General features: G+C 40.9%; 1 protein-coding gene across 9 annotated transcripts in view; it reads right to left on the bottom strand.

The window, feature by feature from the left end:
* nhsl1b (NHS-like 1b) overlaps nt 1-17,300 on the bottom strand; it is a 99,742-nt gene that overhangs the window by 20,948 nt on the left and 61,494 nt on the right. The window contains exon 1 of one of the 9 annotated variants that reach the window (XM_005914514.3): nt 3,264-6,783. The exons of 7 other annotated variants lie outside the window; for them this stretch is intronic. In XM_005914514.3, coding sequence (XP_005914576.1) covers nt 3,264-3,318 — 55 coding nt within the window. In that variant the 5' untranslated portion in view covers nt 3,319-6,783. Of the gene's footprint in view, nt 1-3,263; nt 6,784-17,300 lie in introns of those variants that run through there. One more of the 9 variants, XM_005914516.3, reaches the window with a different exon arrangement.

Raw genomic sequence — 17,300 nt, forward strand, 5'->3', positions numbered from 1 at the left:
AAGAGGCTTTGAGGTTACACAAAATACACCACTGTTTAGATTGAAAGCACATTAATTAACAAGGTCAGGGAGAGGCACTTTTCATTATCCAAAACCCTTCTCTCAGTCATATCTGCTGATAAAGCGTTCACATCTTTTCTGTCCCACTAGTCCAGTCCCAGAAACAGAAGCCCGTGAGGCCATCACAAGTCACTGTGTGAATAAAAATGCTGTCGAAATGTAACAAACACACACTCTTCCTAATTCTTAAGCTTACCAAGTGAGCGTATCCAAGCCAAAGTGGGTGATTGCGGATGTAAAACTATCTCCATCGACGGAGACAAAATGTAAGCAAAGACCTCTGAGTTTGTCCCTTTCTTTGCAAACACAACATAGCCATTCTCTCAGGCAGCTGGACAAGTTTGTGAGAACCAGGAGGAAGGGGACGGATCATGGCAACGCCTGGGAGTGTTTTGCTTTAGGGTTTCTTTCACAGGTGCAAATGAGCTGAAGTGTGTTGGGGGGGCAACATCTGCAAATGGGCCCTTAATGACAGTGTGACACGCTGCAACTGCTTTTATATATACATAACTGCTAATACATGCCAATAATGACCATGTCAAAAGCACTGTTCTGTTAATCACCTAAAAAGTACAGAGTGGGTGTAAGTGGATTATTTCCACTGTTGAAATAAGCCAAGTGCATACAACTTCAGGTTGTGACCAATTCCACCTTAATATCTCTACTGAATGCTTCTGATGCTCTGGTTCACACAAAGGCTGTCATTTTAACTCAAGTGCAAAAGGCCCAACTAACAAATCTCTAAATCATGTTTTTTGCTTTTATTTAAGCAGGAAGTTCCACTTTGATTTTATTTTGAAAGTTACGATCAGGTTTAGGCTGAATTGACACTTGATATCAATGCCAGATGTAGTTCTTCTCAGCTGTTTTTCATCCACTATGCTGTCATCTGTTTACAAAATAAGTTGCACTTTCCATGACGGTCATCCTTCTGCCTTTGCTGAGTAGGCTTCATGTGGGGTGGGAAAGTTTTAATGACGTAATCTTTGCAATTCATCTGAAAAGCAGTCCCACCATACAGGATTGTCAGAATACCCGCCCGTGCATAAAAGTGTGTTATCTCAGTCAGCTTGATCAATTTTAATGGAAGTTAATGAGAGGGGGGGGGGGAGGATGTGGTGTATACATGTGGTGGTAATCACTGCATATCTGCCTATCTGTAGTCATGCTGTTTTGCAGCGTGCTTGCACTGGTCAGACAGTCAAATGCATCACGAGGCAAAGCTGCTGACCACAAGACGGTCCCATGCTGCTCCAAGGCCCAGACGCACAAAAACGTGCAGATACCACATGCAGATACTTACACACCAGGGAGTGGCAGTGCAGATTGAAAAGTCAAGGTCACACCAACAGTTCAAAGTTATAACATGCCTTCGAGCAAGTCACTGACGCCCCAGGCTGCACGTGAACGGGAGCTGTTCTCACATCAGCTTGCTTTATCAAGCTTGCTTTTTTTTTTTTTTTCTAAATACAATTTGAAATTTCCTTGATCTCTCTCACACACTAAGCACAGGTAGCCCCTCCCCCACCCTCCTTTTAGACCATGGGGTTTGAATAGACCTCAGTGAGGCTATAGGCAAACCAAGGCGATGGGGACTAAGGACACAAAGCATTTATTGTCCCTCTGCATCAGTCTCCACATCAGGCCTTTCAATACCACAATGACCCCAAACTCCTCAACACACACACTCACACATGCACACACACACACAGTCTCATACATAGTGGACTCTGGCGCGAAAGTCTTTCAGAAGTCCCCTAATCCCTCTGTCCATCGACATCCCAGCCCTGCCTGTGCTCTTTAACAAACACAGAAAGCAAAACGATGCAAATACTAAAAATGCAAAGGCTGCATAAAGCAATCCTTTTGAGATACATTAGCAGTCGCGAGCACGCACATACATGCACGCTGTGGAATTAACTGTGTGATCAATAACAGCAATAAAATTCCATTGGAGAGATCTATGTTAATCCTAAACTAAGTCCTCGATCACCTCCAAACACATGGATCGACTTTCAAACATGACTTTTAATTTGTAAACACTTTTATTTTTAATTTGTCAGAAAAAAGGAAACAGAGGTGACTGTTGATATCTTGAATAATAAATAATAAAATTAAAATTAAAAAAGGCAACTAGCATCTTTTGTTTGTGTGTCTACAGCAAACAAGTTTTTGTGGACAACATTTAATCCAAAGTTTACACTGATAACTGCAACCATCTGAGGAGGTCTACACTGATCTGCATATAAAAGCATTGGGATTGTCATGATGCGCAGTTAAGGTGCAAAGTGCAGGCATGTGCAAGACAGTAGCACAGGACTTGTTGACTACAGAAATGCTGAGCTAATGATTAAGCGCATCACTCCAGCTTTAACTCAGCACACACACACACAGGCTATAAATAAACCACAAATCGCAGTCTTCACAAGCAGCTTGCTTTGCATCAATCATGTCTTTGTTACAGCCTCATCTGCTTAATACCAAACCATTGATAAAATAATAGCTAATCGCCTTAAACAAAATCTAGTGTACACAAGAGGCACTTTAAAAAGTACTTCTCATGAGGTTGCTGTGGGTTTAACTTCCTGCAAGTGTCACTAGGGTTGCAGCAGGTTATTCTAAGTACAATAATAAGAAACTACAACAGTTTCCAGGTAATACACAATTACTGCTAGTTCCACTGACCCTAAGTATCAACAAAACCTCATGCGATACAAGTCTGACAGACAATCGAGGTGGGAAAAAAAAATGACAATGCACATGTGCAGGGGAGATTCTACCATCATCCACTAACGGCAACTCTCACTGTCACCTTTAAACAAGCTGTTGGGTCATTTGGTGCTACAGTTGTGAAGTCCTGGCCCAGCGGTTACCTGGTAACGGGGTGCAACAGAGGGTTTTGTTTGTGCTTAGCTGAGGCAGCAGGGAAGCAGTTTGACCACAGGACACCATTAGTTCCGATCAAATCAGAAAGATCATTACGGCGGGTGTTTGTACACTTTTGACACAGAGAATCCTTAATGAAGCTGTTAAATCTAAATCCGCTTCAATAAATGGAACGCCGTGGGAATTTTCAGACACAAATGCATATCCTGTCAAAAATGATTAAAACAGTCAAAATCTCTAACCAACCACATGCAGTATTGATAGGGAGATTATTCAAATGCACATTAATGATCAGTATGGAACAAAAAATGTCTTACCCTTCCTTTTGAAGTACTTAATTACAGATTTTAACGAGGTCCCGATAAACACCATTTTTCCAGATCAGCGTATATGTCTCCCTCTTAGAAAAATAATAATAATAATAATAAATGCCTTTGTTGAGGCTTAAAAAACCAACTAAAAAAATCCAAGGAATAACAGAGAAGACGGGATGAAGGCGTGCTGGTGCTCTTCCGCTCACATTCTCACGGCTTGGCTGCGAGTGTACGTGAGCGTCTACTAGGCTGACAATAAGTCTCTACCCCTATCTGTCTCTCTGAACACACACACACACACAAATCGTCCGCCACTCCCCCCCTCAGGCAGTTCAGTCCTCGGAGACAAACACACACACACACACAGCAGGAGGGGTGTAGGACCGGCCCCTCTGTTCCTCTGTGCTTTGGTTACCAAGGAGTTCTGGCTGCCTTTCCCTTTATTTTTCATTATCAGTCATTCTCCAGTGCTCTCTTTATTATCGCTCTACACTTTCATTCTACTTTGCTCAAATATAGAAGTTTTTTATTAGCGTGTACAGTCACTGTGTTGCTTTTTCGGTTTGTGCATCAATACTCATATCGTTCTTCGCGCAGCTCTTTTTTCACACTTTCCACGGGTGCGCAGCCTCTCAGTGAGGGACTCATCTGCAGAAGAATATTTATGCATGTAATTAAACTTCGAGTTACCCCACAGAACAACCTTGCACATCATCAGGAGGGGGAAAAAAACATGTTGAGCTTTTCACGAGGTACTCTCAGGTGGATGGTGCTTCAAGCAAAGTGCAATGCAAACAAAAAATATAATTGCCTACGGTAAATTACACTCATGCACTGACATTTAGCTCATCTGGTCTCATTTTGCATCTCTTTGTAAAACAATAATCCAAAAATGTGATCATCTACTAATAAGTCAATTTTGCCTTTCTTTAAATCAACATTTCCTCCTCTGATCATTCCCAACCTGCTGTGTATGGCAGTGAATCAGTGCTACATGAATACAGACTTCATACAATCCCCCCATTGTCCAATCTGCTCGCAATCTATCATGCACACACTCCAGCACCCAGCCATTCAAACACACACCCATGCACACACCCATATGGGAAGGACAGCCCCGCCTTTCGCGACCGTATTTAATTTCAGCCCAAATGGCTGAAGAGCAGAGCGAGGGAGGGTGCGTGTAGGGGGCTCCAACAAGAGCTTGAATGGCACTGCAAATGATCCTTGAATTTATGGATAAAAAGGTTTTTCCCTCCTCGCTGTCGCATCCCTCTTTAATCCAAACCTCCATATTTGTTCATGCTTGTTAACATCCACTGTTGCTGCACTCCTCTGCATGCATGAAGCATATATGCACACAATTTCTTCTGAACTGAAAGCATGCAATAGGTCTCTAAATATCATATAACGAGTTTAACATGTGTTTGACCTGCTCATGAAAATCACCTTCTTTAAAGACATTATTATTGACCTACTTTAAAAACTGGAAAAATCCTGGCACAGTAAAGGTGTCAGGACAGGTGACCGTGTCAGCTTAAAAGTTCTTCTCCATGTGTCAAACATACAGCTTGCCACGTGTACAGTATTAGGATAATTTATGCACGAGACTACGCAGCATCTCTCATTAAAAAGCCTATTGTTGTCACTCACACAAACGCCCACATGCGCGCGCACAGTATAACGGATAGGTCACCATCTCTATATCCGCCGAAGGAGGTCTTCAAATCTAGGCCACCTCCAGGATTAGGGATATCAATTCAGCCATACGTCTGTCCACTCCTTCCCACTGAAGCCCCCTGCAACACCCCAGCCCAAACAATATTAATCTTTCATCCGTTCATACTCTAAGCAGCACATAAAGGAAGCACACAGAGTCGGTGGATAAAACGTGAGGCCAAAGTAAAAGTATATTTCAAATCAAAACCTAATTAGCTAATAAAGTAGCTTTGCAATTGCAATCCTCACATTATTTAACTGTTGGTATTTCTTGCTTTGAGAACCAGCCAAAACCCCAATTTACAAATGTGAGATTATTAACCTACTTATTCCAATTTATGCACAAACTGACGACAACATCCAACAATTACTTGCACTGAATACAAAATCAAAACCCGTGTTTCATTAGTATTATTCCCGGCGGACAGACAACAATTACTTCCTATTGTAATACAACCAGATGACTCATGTCAAAAGCTAATGATAGGAAGTAAAAGGATAAATTGGAAAGGGGAAGATGAGAGCTAGATGTTCTAATTAACACACACAGTGATGAATGTGGCAGGTTGAACAGAGAGATTGATGAGGGACTCCTGCTCTTCCTCTTGTCACCGCACTCCTGTTTTCTTTGTCCTGTTTTCACACCCCATTTGGAGCTGCCCGTCAACCTGGCAGAGGCAGCTGCACATTCCCTCTCACGATCATTATACTTTCTTTTTTTTTATTCCAGACTTCTGAGCTTAGCCCCATTTCCCTCCAGATCCAATTCAATCATTTGATCAATCCCCAAAAGACAAACCCACCTTCACCTTCTTTTTTCAATATAAAAGATCAAATAACCCCAAAATCAAACAGCATCTACTTACACACAGCTTCATCTGAGAGTACCCAGCTTTTATTTTTCTAATTGGCCCTATGAAGACAGAGCTAAGCAAACCACCTAAAACCCCTCCACTCTGCTTGATCTGCTGATGTCACATTTCTCTCGCCCCCAGTTTCCCCAATTTTCTTTTCCCTTCTTTCCTCCTTTTTAATTTAGGCAACAGCGCTTTTACAGTGGCTAATATAATCAAGTCTGTATTGATTTTACACCACCCTCTTCCTCCCCTCTTTCATATCTTGTGCTACTGTGTTCGAGCTGTAGCCTTGAGCACCTTTTGCTTAATAATGAGAAGAACTGTAAGGTGGAAATAAACAGGAAATATGAATTTTTAACATACGAAAACAACACATTTAGCACATTTTGCATTGATGAAGTACACAACGTATCGTTTTGACAGGCAGCAGGATTTCCCAGAGACGACCGAAGTGCTCATATCGCCTTAAACAATGAAGTGTAGCACTAAATCCTGACTCCTTCACTGGATCAGTGCCATCCTAACTAAACTATCCTTATTTCTTTCCAGATTTGTGCTAAAGTTAGACAGGAAGTATTTTAAAATGTTAAATAAAATGTTACATTTTTGCTTATAATAATCTGAAAATGCACAATTTGCAAACCTGCTAGCAGCAGTGGAAAATTTAAATCACTCAAACAAGAAAATATACCAAAACCCTTAAAAGACTAATGCTCCTCTTTCACCCCCATCTACTTTTTTGTGAATGAAAATCTATAATTTATAGCATGTAGAGGAACACATTGCTTGCTCTCATCCTCCCCCATTACTTTTATCTTTACACCTCTCTGAATGAAAGCATAAAATCGGGGGTCAAAGGGAATCTGATTACTTTGGTCTTCCCAACACAGAAGAAGACATGAATAATCTTGCAGCAACAAAGACTTAGATTGAGCAAGTGGGAAAACGGAAAATCTCAGTTTTCAAAAATACCCGTGTACGTGTGGACGTAGCCTCAGTCTCTGACTGGAAGCACTAATTCGTCATTCGGCTTTTGTCAGACTAAAGTAACTGTTAAAACTGTTTGAAAAGCTAAGCTATACAACAAGGAGAGATTGAGAATTTCCTTTTAGTTCTCAGTTTATTTGATATTGACAAAAGTCAGTTTTGTCTGTTCTTCTGTAAAACAAACTAAGATTTATTTTTAGAATTAATATTTTGTTTCTAAGTGGAATTGACAATTTAGTCTGTTTCGTTTGTTCTATTTTGAAACTTAAACGCTTTAGCGGCTGCCTTTTGTATAGTTTGCAATATTTGCCTTTATTTATCTGAAAAAGTCTCATGTTCCTTAAGTACATCTACCCTGTTGAACTTATTATTGGAAATAAATATTTAAATAAAAACAAGCTGCTGATTATTTCACATTTTACTTGTGAGCAACGGCACATTTAAATCTTACAAATATAGTTATTTGGCTTATATCGTGATAGATATCGTTATCGCCTGAAATGAAAAAACCATATCGTGATATGAAAAAAATCTCATATCGCCCAGCTCTACAAGGAATACGCTGAGTTGATGCTTAGCTGTAGATCTGCTTCTACAGCACTCGTAAAAAGGCAGTTAAGTGATGTTAAACTTCAAACTTTCTCCTGAACAAACACCAGCTCTCAGCTCAAGCATCACACACATACAGACACTGAAAGTGACGGACAGACTAGGCTGTGTAAACAAGTTAGTAACAGTTTTTTCTTCCACTAATGATTCTGGCACCGGGTAAAGTTCGCATGCACGCTCACCCACACAAACACAGTTCAATAAATTCTCACGTAGCAGTTTTATGACACTGGGGGTACACACGAAAACTCCCGCGGTCTTCCGCTCCTTCATGCTTTCCCTATACAGTCCTTTCCCCCAGCCATCCCTCTTCTAGTCTTCCCATCTGACCAACTCCTCTGACCGAAGGTTTTCCATCTCTCTCTTTCACATTTAAACTCTCTTCAGCCCACAACTGTTGTCAAAATAAGTAAAACGACTGAAGATCACTATCAAAATGTTCAAATCACTGCCACTCAGCCTGGCCCATCAGGAGAAAGTCAGTGCCTGCAAGGCTTTTCTTTCTGGAGGTTTTCAATTGGCCCATTAGCGATGTTTGTTCAGGATGGCTGGGTATAAACCCACTTAAGAGGCATCCTGCAAATATTTGGGACAAATGTACTTGAAAGAATTGGAGTAGCTCAAAAAAATGTTAGTGCATTTGTTAAGTGGGGATTTAGACAGGTGCAATTAAAGCATGCAAATAGGAGAGCGTGCAGTTTGAATTTAAAGTTCACTGAGCGCATCTGGGATGACATTTTACTCTAAATCAAGGTTCTTGCAACATAAATTATGTGGGGGGTTTTCTCTTCGTTGTGAGCACAAGTTAGCAGTGTGTATCTGTGCGAGTGTTTGATTATTCTCCTGAATGAAAAGCAGAGGGGGCCTCCTTCTATAGGCTTCTCCTTCTTTGTGATTCATGACACCCTGCAAAACAACGCCCTGAGCTTGCACACATCGTCCCAAAACACACGCAAAACCTTGTCCTTTGTGTCTAAGGGCGTTTTCTGTTTCACGTGTGCGTATGCCAGCGTTGATGTGGTGACACACGCATGTTTCTGTTTTATGTTCAAACATCATGAAGCTGTTCTCACACAGAGTCGTGTGGGAACGTACATCAATCAGAAATATGCCTTTGTAATACTGATGGAGATGGCATAAAAGGCATGTAGACTTTGAGAAGAAAGAGAATGAGGTGGAAAGCAAAGTTGAATCTGCAAAAAGCTGAAGCGTGCTTTGATGTGGCAGAAGCGGAGCTATTTGATGGGAAACGAGGCAAGGGGAGAGAGAAAAGGAAGCAGTTACAGGGGGAAAAAGAACAAAAAAATAAGAGCCGAGGGAAAAGCTACAGGTGGAATCCAGGAGAACAGATGAAGTCCGATAAGGAAAAGAAACAGACAAACATACACCAGAGCCCAGCAGTTTTTGGCAGTCAAGTCTAATTTTCTCTCCCTTGGCGTCTGACCCGGCGCTCTCTACCGACCCCCCCACTTTGAAATTCAAGCTAGGATAAAAGAGAAAGACAGAGAAAACAGATAGAGGATACACAAATATACCTCTGTTTGAGCTTGTGGACAGGCAGAGTGCATTTGTATCTAGTCTCTGAAACCTTTGCCATAGCAGCAAAATGAGAAATCCAAAATGAAGGAAGTGTGCAGCCATTAAAAAAATCTTATACATTCCTTTAACAGGGAAACTTTTACACAAGCTTGGACACAAAAAAGCAGCTCACTCTTAAATAGAGTTAAAACATTGTTGTATTACACGCAGGCTGATTTGTACCCCTACGCCTTTGGGGTCTTTTGAGAAGGTGGCAGTTTTGTTGTTGATTTGAGACTTTTATGTCCACCGTCAGAGCGAATTTGTAGCTAACCGTGTGTTTCCTCCCTGGCAACAGAGTTTTAAATCTAATGAAATCCCCACCCCCTCATCTTAAGTTAGCGGGACAATAAACTAAAGCTAAAACAGGCCCGTGACATGATGGAAATCGTGCATGTTGATGTGTTTCCTGGTGGTTAGTTTGACTCAAGAAGGTCATTTTAGTCAAACATATATATAAATTTATTTATTTATTTGGGTTATTTAAAGTCTTACTTGTTAGATGAATACATTAGGAAGTCGCAACATAGAAAACTGCAAATAAAAAATAGATTTAACTCATTGCACCACTGTGAAGGCCTAAGCTTTGGACTTGGTGTTTATAATTGTAGAAATACCCAAACAAATAAAAAACGGATTGTCTCCAAAACCTGTTGTGTGAACAGGACCAGGCTTTAACTACAGCCATGAAAAGGATAGACTCCTTTAACCAGGTAAAGGTCACCCAGATCCAGAAGATGACTATTGAACCTCTAAAAAAGCGCCTTTAGGTGACTTATGTTGTGATTTGGACCTACATATATAAAATTAAATTGAAGTGAACTAAATGAATTGCAGACATGTAGAACTGTCAGCATGTCCACAAAGCTGTGGCTATATTTCTCACAACTATCTAGCTTTGCATGTGATACGCTGTGATTGTTCGTGCTTTGGAGCTGGAATAAAAGTTGGTAGATGACCAGTAATAACCTTGACTTAAAGGACCAGTGCTTAGGATTTAGAGGGATCCATGAGCAGAGATTTAATATAGAATTGGACAGTTTATGTTAACACAAGGATCAGTTCTTTTCCGTGGAGCAAGACATGGTGGACGGCAGATGTTCAGTAGGTTGATGCCACGAAATTATACATACTGTTCCTTCAAGAATTCAACTTAATGTGTGTTACTTCTCAGAATCGTGACCATGGGTGTGTATTACACGCCTGACATGCTATTGAAGAATAATTTCCCAGTGGAATTCCCTTTCTAGTCATTGGTAGTGTAACATAAAGACAGCCCACCGATTACATTAGGACCCATTACCATCCAGCCATGCTGTCGCCACTCATATTGACTCCCGGCCCTTTTCACTGCCCTCTGAGGATCTGCCATATCAATAACCGCAAAACCTAGGTGTGTCTTTGAGGAGCCTGGGTAAGGTTTTTGTCTGTTTGAGGCATTAGATGTCTGTCTAACTGCTTTTATTATAATGGTTTAAAGTATGCTGGATGGGTTTGTGTACCCACAGCAGGTCCACACCACTGAATTGAGACAGCTAACATTCTGGACATCACTCTTACTGCACTGAATCACTATATAACCTTCAACTGTTTGGTTTTCTTCTGTTTTTAATCAAGCATCTGCTCTTACAGATACAAGTCATAAGACAATACATGTGCATGTGCCTGAATGCTATATGCACTCAAGCATGTCAGCATACACACATGCATGCATGTAAAGATGCCTGCACAGAAAGAAGAGAATATGTTGGCTGCTGCACTGGTTTCCTGACCTACATTTCAACACCAGAGCTGTCTGCTCGTCTCTCTTAATGGTCTGTGTGTGTGTCAGTGTGTGTTGTTCCACCTTCATAGCAGCACACAATCATTAATCCAATTTCATAATTAACTTGACGCAGAAAATGCCATAAATCTGGCATTAAATACAGATATAGTGCACTGTGGGGAGCAGCAGCTGTAGGGGTCCACTGTGTCCTATATATCTATATAAACCTGTGTGTGTGTATGTGGGAGTGTGTGCGGCTGTCTTTACAATAGCAGACTTTCTACTTCATGACTCACTCAATAAAAAGTCTGGAGTGAATGATGGCCAGGCTGGGATAACTGCTAACGATCAATAGGTCACAGCTGGAATATGACATCATTTGCATTAACAGTATGATTCATTAGCATCGGTATTTCACTGGTTTAAGATATTAAGCCAATACTCTTAAAATATATTCAGCCAAAGACAACACAATAGCAAAAATACAGCTCAGAACTTTGGTCACACATCTTTTTTTTGGCTGTTATCATGACCTCCACACTCAGCTCATGCTGCTGAGGCGAGGGTCTTGTCTGATTTAGGCGCAGAGGCACAGAGACAGACTGAGCTAATTTAGGTTAAGTGCCTCCAGTAGCTCAAGGGCACAAAACAACAAGCCACCTGGGGCTAGCTTGTTTTGCAGGGAGGAAAAAAAAAAAATCAAGAGTGTGCATGTGTTATATCAGCAAAAACACAGGGAGACCAGTGGGAAGTGGGCTAAAGCCATATCAGCCACAATGTTTGCATGTGTTCATCTGCAGCACCTCCACAACTGGAGCAGTAATTGACGCTGTGGTGTTCGACCCATTTCCCACATTGCACCTCATTTCTCATCAACAGTAAGACTAGGTCAGTCTGGGTAAGTAGTGGGAGTGGGGGGGGGTGCGACACAAAAGCATCCAATCAACTATTAGAGACACAGCCAATTGACTAACAAATTAAGGAAGTGAGCAAGACAATCAACCTCGAGGATTTAGCACAAGTGGGGGGTTAGTTATAAAGTCGGATGCAAGTTCTGGTGGCCGACATTGATTACTGTTAATAACAGATACATTTAAAACGCATGACTGCTTTTGGCTCTGCTCATCCGGCCTATAACATCGATCCAATTAACATCTGCCTTTGCAGGATTGTTCCAGGATGTTTTACAGACTCCAGATTGCTTTTAGTTGAGTAAAATCTGTCTACAGACTAAAGTTAGTTCCCTCAGAGAGAAAGTCAGATCAAGTGTATTTAAATTCTGGAGAATGAGATGATTTGAAATTTAGAAATAAAATTCTGTTTCCTACATGAGTGGAATTATAATGGCATGGATAAGCAGAATAAGGATGGATTGGATGGATGGCAGCGGTGTGGCAGATAGATATAGTATAGTATTGTGATATTTTGTGTGGTGATACTGCATCATTCCAGGGACACCAAATATCTATGCTTTAAATAAATAAAGAGAGAGCTCATCGCATGCACCCTCATCCTGAGGTAACTTTAACTTTTGCAAGTGGTTTCTGAAAAACCACTTGCAAATTTTGAAAGGTTTTAGTGATAGCGTTGACATGTTTGAAAATCTAATTTTGCAACAAAATTAAAAAATAAAGTGACATAATTTTATCTTATTTGACAAAACAGATATTGGGGACATGTTAGGGACATAATTGACTTTACCTGTAACCGTTTCTCTTCTTCACCTCTCAATCAGCATTAATTCCTCTGCCAGCATTTAAGTCGGGTTACACCACGCGCAATACCAGGACCCTGAAATTGAAGCAGCTGACTAGATCTCAGCCAACATTAATTGCATTTTTCGCACCTCTGTCCCACCTACTTGACATGTCCAAATGTCTTCTGTAAAACTCAGTATTGTGGTATGACATCAGCAACTGTCTGCAAGCTAATCATTAAAAGCGCACTACAAACACAAAATGTTCTTAGCTGACTAGAAGGTCTGAAGTCACACAACGCTTAGGCCAAAACCATAATTTTTGTGTTGTACATATGCATGTAATTTTTGCCACACAGTGGTGTAAGACTGCACTAACCCAGGGAGGGTTATACGTGCATTAGGATAAGGTCAGAGTTCACTGACTGATGTGTGTCAGTATCTGTAAAACACTTGTACACACTGAGAAGCTGCGATTGGTGCTTTCATGTGACTTATCGATCATATATGGGCATGAATTATGCAGGAGTTTATATGTGAGCGCACATGCGTGCATTAAGCCTGTGTTCCTCCACTGATAATCCTATGCTGAGACCTAGTCTGGGAAAAAGCACAACCCCAAATCCATTTAACCCCTCCTTTCCTCCATCTCTCCCCGTCCCTCCCCCTTCTGTCCCATCTGAGCAATAATGGAAAGAGGGATGGGGCCTTTAATAGAAAGAGCAGACCTCTCTTGCAGGGAGTGCGCCCTCCTAATGGCCCACAAGGGAAACTAGTGTAGCTCCCTGATCAAATAATCCCAAAATTTAAAACCGCTATTATTCCAAATTAGATTCCTTGTGACACCTCATGTGTCTCTTTTTGTTGTAGATAAACACATGCACAGTGGCTAATAGGCAGATAATTGAATCCAAAGTCTTTCAGGCAATTGCAATAAAACCTTCAAATATTTTAATTTAGTCTCATAAATTAACAATTATATTGGGTATAAGTGACGCTGTGCAGATGAGCAACTAGGAAAACGAGGAAATCGCTGTAAATGCTGCCTGTTTTATCTTTAGTGCAGCTGTGTTATCATGCCACCTTGTGGTGAATGAAAGCAGCAACTGCACGCTTCTCTGGAAAAGTAACCACAATAGAGGAATTTAACTTCTGCTACAAACAAACAACATTAACGCCAAAAGCTCCCCTGTATTTTCACAAACAAGGAAAATAGCTGTAGCTTCCCGTTCCCTACATTCTTCTCTCTTTTTTGTCTCAACTCTAATCCTTCTATGCATGAGGGATGGAGGGGAAAAAACCCCCTGAAAAGGAGACGTTGCCATGGTGAGGACAACTCATTAACAAGACAGATTTAAAGAGGCTCTTAAAAATCACTTTTTCTCTTCCCTCTCCTTTTATAATCAGTCTCTTTGGGGGGACATGAGCTTTTCAGAGGCTCGGCTTTGCTCTCAGAGGCTTAATTGAACCTCCAGCTGACTGGGACACAAATAAGTTCTGGTGCTGCGGAGAAGGTAGGAAGAAGGAAGATTAGAGTTGGGGGTGAACAGCGGGGAAGAAAGGGGTCCGTGAGGCTGGTTAGACTATTGTCACCAGATTTCTCTTTTGTTTTGCTCACTGGTATCTTTCCATGAGGCTGAAATTTTCATTTAAATTGGTTTTTAAATGCAACGGCAAGCTGCAGGAAAATCTTACAGGTAACAACTAAAAGTCTACGTCCCGCTTTGTGGTAGCAATATTGAAGTAAATAGTAACCAAATACGCCCTTTTTTGTGTTTTACACAAGCTGCATTTTAAAAACAGAGTAGTCAGGAATGTAACTGCATGTACAGAAGGGGGAGCAGACTGGTCAGTAGGGCAAATGGGGCCAGAAACCTCAGAGAGCCAGACTCGAATCAGCATGAGGTGGAAAAAAGCTCCTGCTAATAGCAGCTCTCATTAAAGAAATGAGCTGTGACCGAGGTCTGTACGGCCAAGCGGTGCTTAAACGCACTTATCCTGCACTACGGCTCAATTAGATTTTTCAATTACTAACAACAAGCCCGCTGTAGAACTGCACGAGTAGAAAGACGAGGGCAAAAGCTGTTGCCGAAGCAAACGGCCCAGATTAAAGTCTTCAAATCGCATTTGTTTCTAAGACCTGTGGGCATTTTTAGAATGTTAAGAAAAACTTCTGCGTTCACTATCAAATTGAGTTTTAGCCGTTTTGTAAATAGATTCTTATTTGTTTGCCAGTGAGCATGTGTTTCGTTTTACCGCACGCACAAGCCCGACTGAAATGAACTTAAACTTATCACCATGAATAATCAAAGGCCTGCCAATGACTTACATAGACTGCCTCACTGGATTTATTAAAACCTGGAGAGAAACATATACACAAACAGCTAAACACTCATTTGTCTGTAAGGAGGATGGATATGGAGAGTGTGTCAGTGTACGATTAAACTGCAGAAGCAAAAAGGAGGAAAGAAGAAGAAGAGAGAGACAGAAAGACAAAGCAAAGTGCTAAAGATCTGCATGTATCATCTCAACAAGGGCAGGTGCAGAAGATGACACAACCACCAGGAGGCTCCATACGTCAACAGGGAAACAAGACTTCTTGCCGTCTTGTCTTCTTCAGTGAACCCACTACAGTAAGTGGTTCACAGAATAAGGGAAGGAAGAAAAGCAAGAAGAAAGTCCTGAAAGTAAATTAAATTCCCTGTAAATGATAGTAAGATTTAACATTTTCTATTAAAGCTAACCAAGCCCTCTGCTGTGTCACAGCTCCCACAGTTTCTCTGCTTTGACACATTTAGTCAATGAAAGGATAAATGTCCCCACAGACCCCAGTGATTATCCAGCCAATATGTCCTGATGTAATAATCAAGCCATTAAGTAAAACTCAGTTGTTACACATATGGGGCTCTGAGGCCCACTTCCACCTGATCCCTCCTTCTCCATGACGCAGTCCTCTCCTCTCTTTCTCTCTCTCTTCTCCTGCATCGCTTTCAAGTCCTGCCGCACTATTAATCTCAGCCCTGAGTGTGTGGAAGACCACAAAAGGCATGCTAGTTTACTACTGATCTCTAGTTTTGGTGATTTGCATGTGTGAGCTTTATTTGACAAATTATGATGTTCTGTAGCATAAAACCAACTCTCCCACACCTTGTTTTTGTCAAAAAAACAAACAAAAATAAAATGCAATGAATGACTTAAAAACACATCCATTTTAATTCCTTCATTTAAATTTTATGTTTATTTAAGTAGAGATGCACAAACTGTAATTTTTCCTTTCCCACTTTTCCTTCTAAGAGCTTAAACTGACAGCAAATCAGAATTTCTTCAAAGCAAAATATTGTTTTCATAATAAAAAAAATTATTGAACTGCAATAAGTAAGCAGATTTTCTCTCACTTAAATGACTGAAAATGAGTTGCTATACACTCACCTTTACCCGACAGATTTTATAGTAAGCTTTCTCTTTTTCACTTGTCTTGTTCCCTCTAATTGCTGATTCTTTGCTAATACCGAGGCTGCTGGTTGGTGGTTGACTCGGAGCCCTTTGTTAGCCTCTTTAAAATGCCCATCTTCAGCTGCTAATTAGTTTGGTTGCTATCAAAATGTTTGTAGTGGTCCTCCTAACAACAGGTTACTGTGTCAATGAATACGCACGTCACATATGCATGAAACGGACCGACGTGTAATCGGACACACGTGAGGCTAAGAGGCCAGTCACCGGTTTGGACTGAGCGCACTGGAAATCATCTGATTCTGGCCCCCGGCTGGTCAATGGTGCATCTTTATATTTAAGGTATTTTTTAATGTATATGTCAACAAATACATTAATAAATATGGAACATAATAATAATTAATGGAACATAATAAAGTAAAACACAGCTGTAATAATAATAATAAATGTCTTCTTGTGAGAGTTACCAGGCTGCTGTAAACTATATTGCGCTCCGAGCCATTTTCTATGTTTCTTCAGCGGTCGTGTGGTGAATAAAAGAAAGATTTTGGAGGTTAATTTGAGCAGACACAACCACCATGCTCGAGCAAATAAAGAACAGTGCTAATCCAAATACACTTAATTGAGACAGTAACATCTGGAGACCACCGCCAGTGTCAAATAAGCGTCAAATACAAAAGGATGAGTAAAAAGAACTGGGCAGGGAGGAGTCTCTGGATAAAGACGCAGACAAACTTCCACACAACTGAATCACCTCTCAATATATGTCAGTGATTACTTCATGAGCCCTCCGTCACACATGATGGAAGAGCACCTGTTTAACCAGTCATTGGAAAACCATTACCTATTAGGCCTTTAACAAGCTGAGAGGTCTCCATCTGTTAGATACACTGCATTAACTTAAACCTACTTTATGCCATACTCGCATAAACATATCCAGGGATGTGAACAGGAAATATGTGTGCTGGGATGCTCTAGCATTTATTTTCTAAGTGGATAAATGGAAAAGAAAACATGCAGATACACAACCCTGTGCACAGACAGTAAACAGCATTAAAGGCTTCATTAATGAAAGAGAGGAAAGTGGAGGTGAAGAAGATTGAGATAGACAGGGTTGCAAAGAAAAACAGAGCCTTAACCCATTTTTACAGTTGAATGACCCAAAGCAACCCCTGACCCTCAATTCCCAAAAGTGTGTGTGTGTGTGTGTGTGTGTGTGTGTGTGTGTGTGTGTGTGTGTGTGTGTGTGTGCGCGCATAAGTGAGTGAGTGAGAAAAAAATCCCCCTCTTTTCTTTATCTCATTAGGCTGTGTGTGTCATGCTCTCTACTCCATTGTTCTGCTACCCCCTAACTGCTAGTGTGTGTGTGTGTGTGTGTG

The sequence above is a fragment of the Haplochromis burtoni genome, unplaced genomic scaffold (assembly GCF_018398535.1).
Source record: "Haplochromis burtoni strain Fernald_Lab_line unplaced genomic scaffold, NCSU_Asbu1 Contig_8, whole genome shotgun sequence".
Taxonomy (NCBI): domain Eukaryota; kingdom Metazoa; phylum Chordata; class Actinopteri; order Cichliformes; family Cichlidae; genus Haplochromis; species Haplochromis burtoni.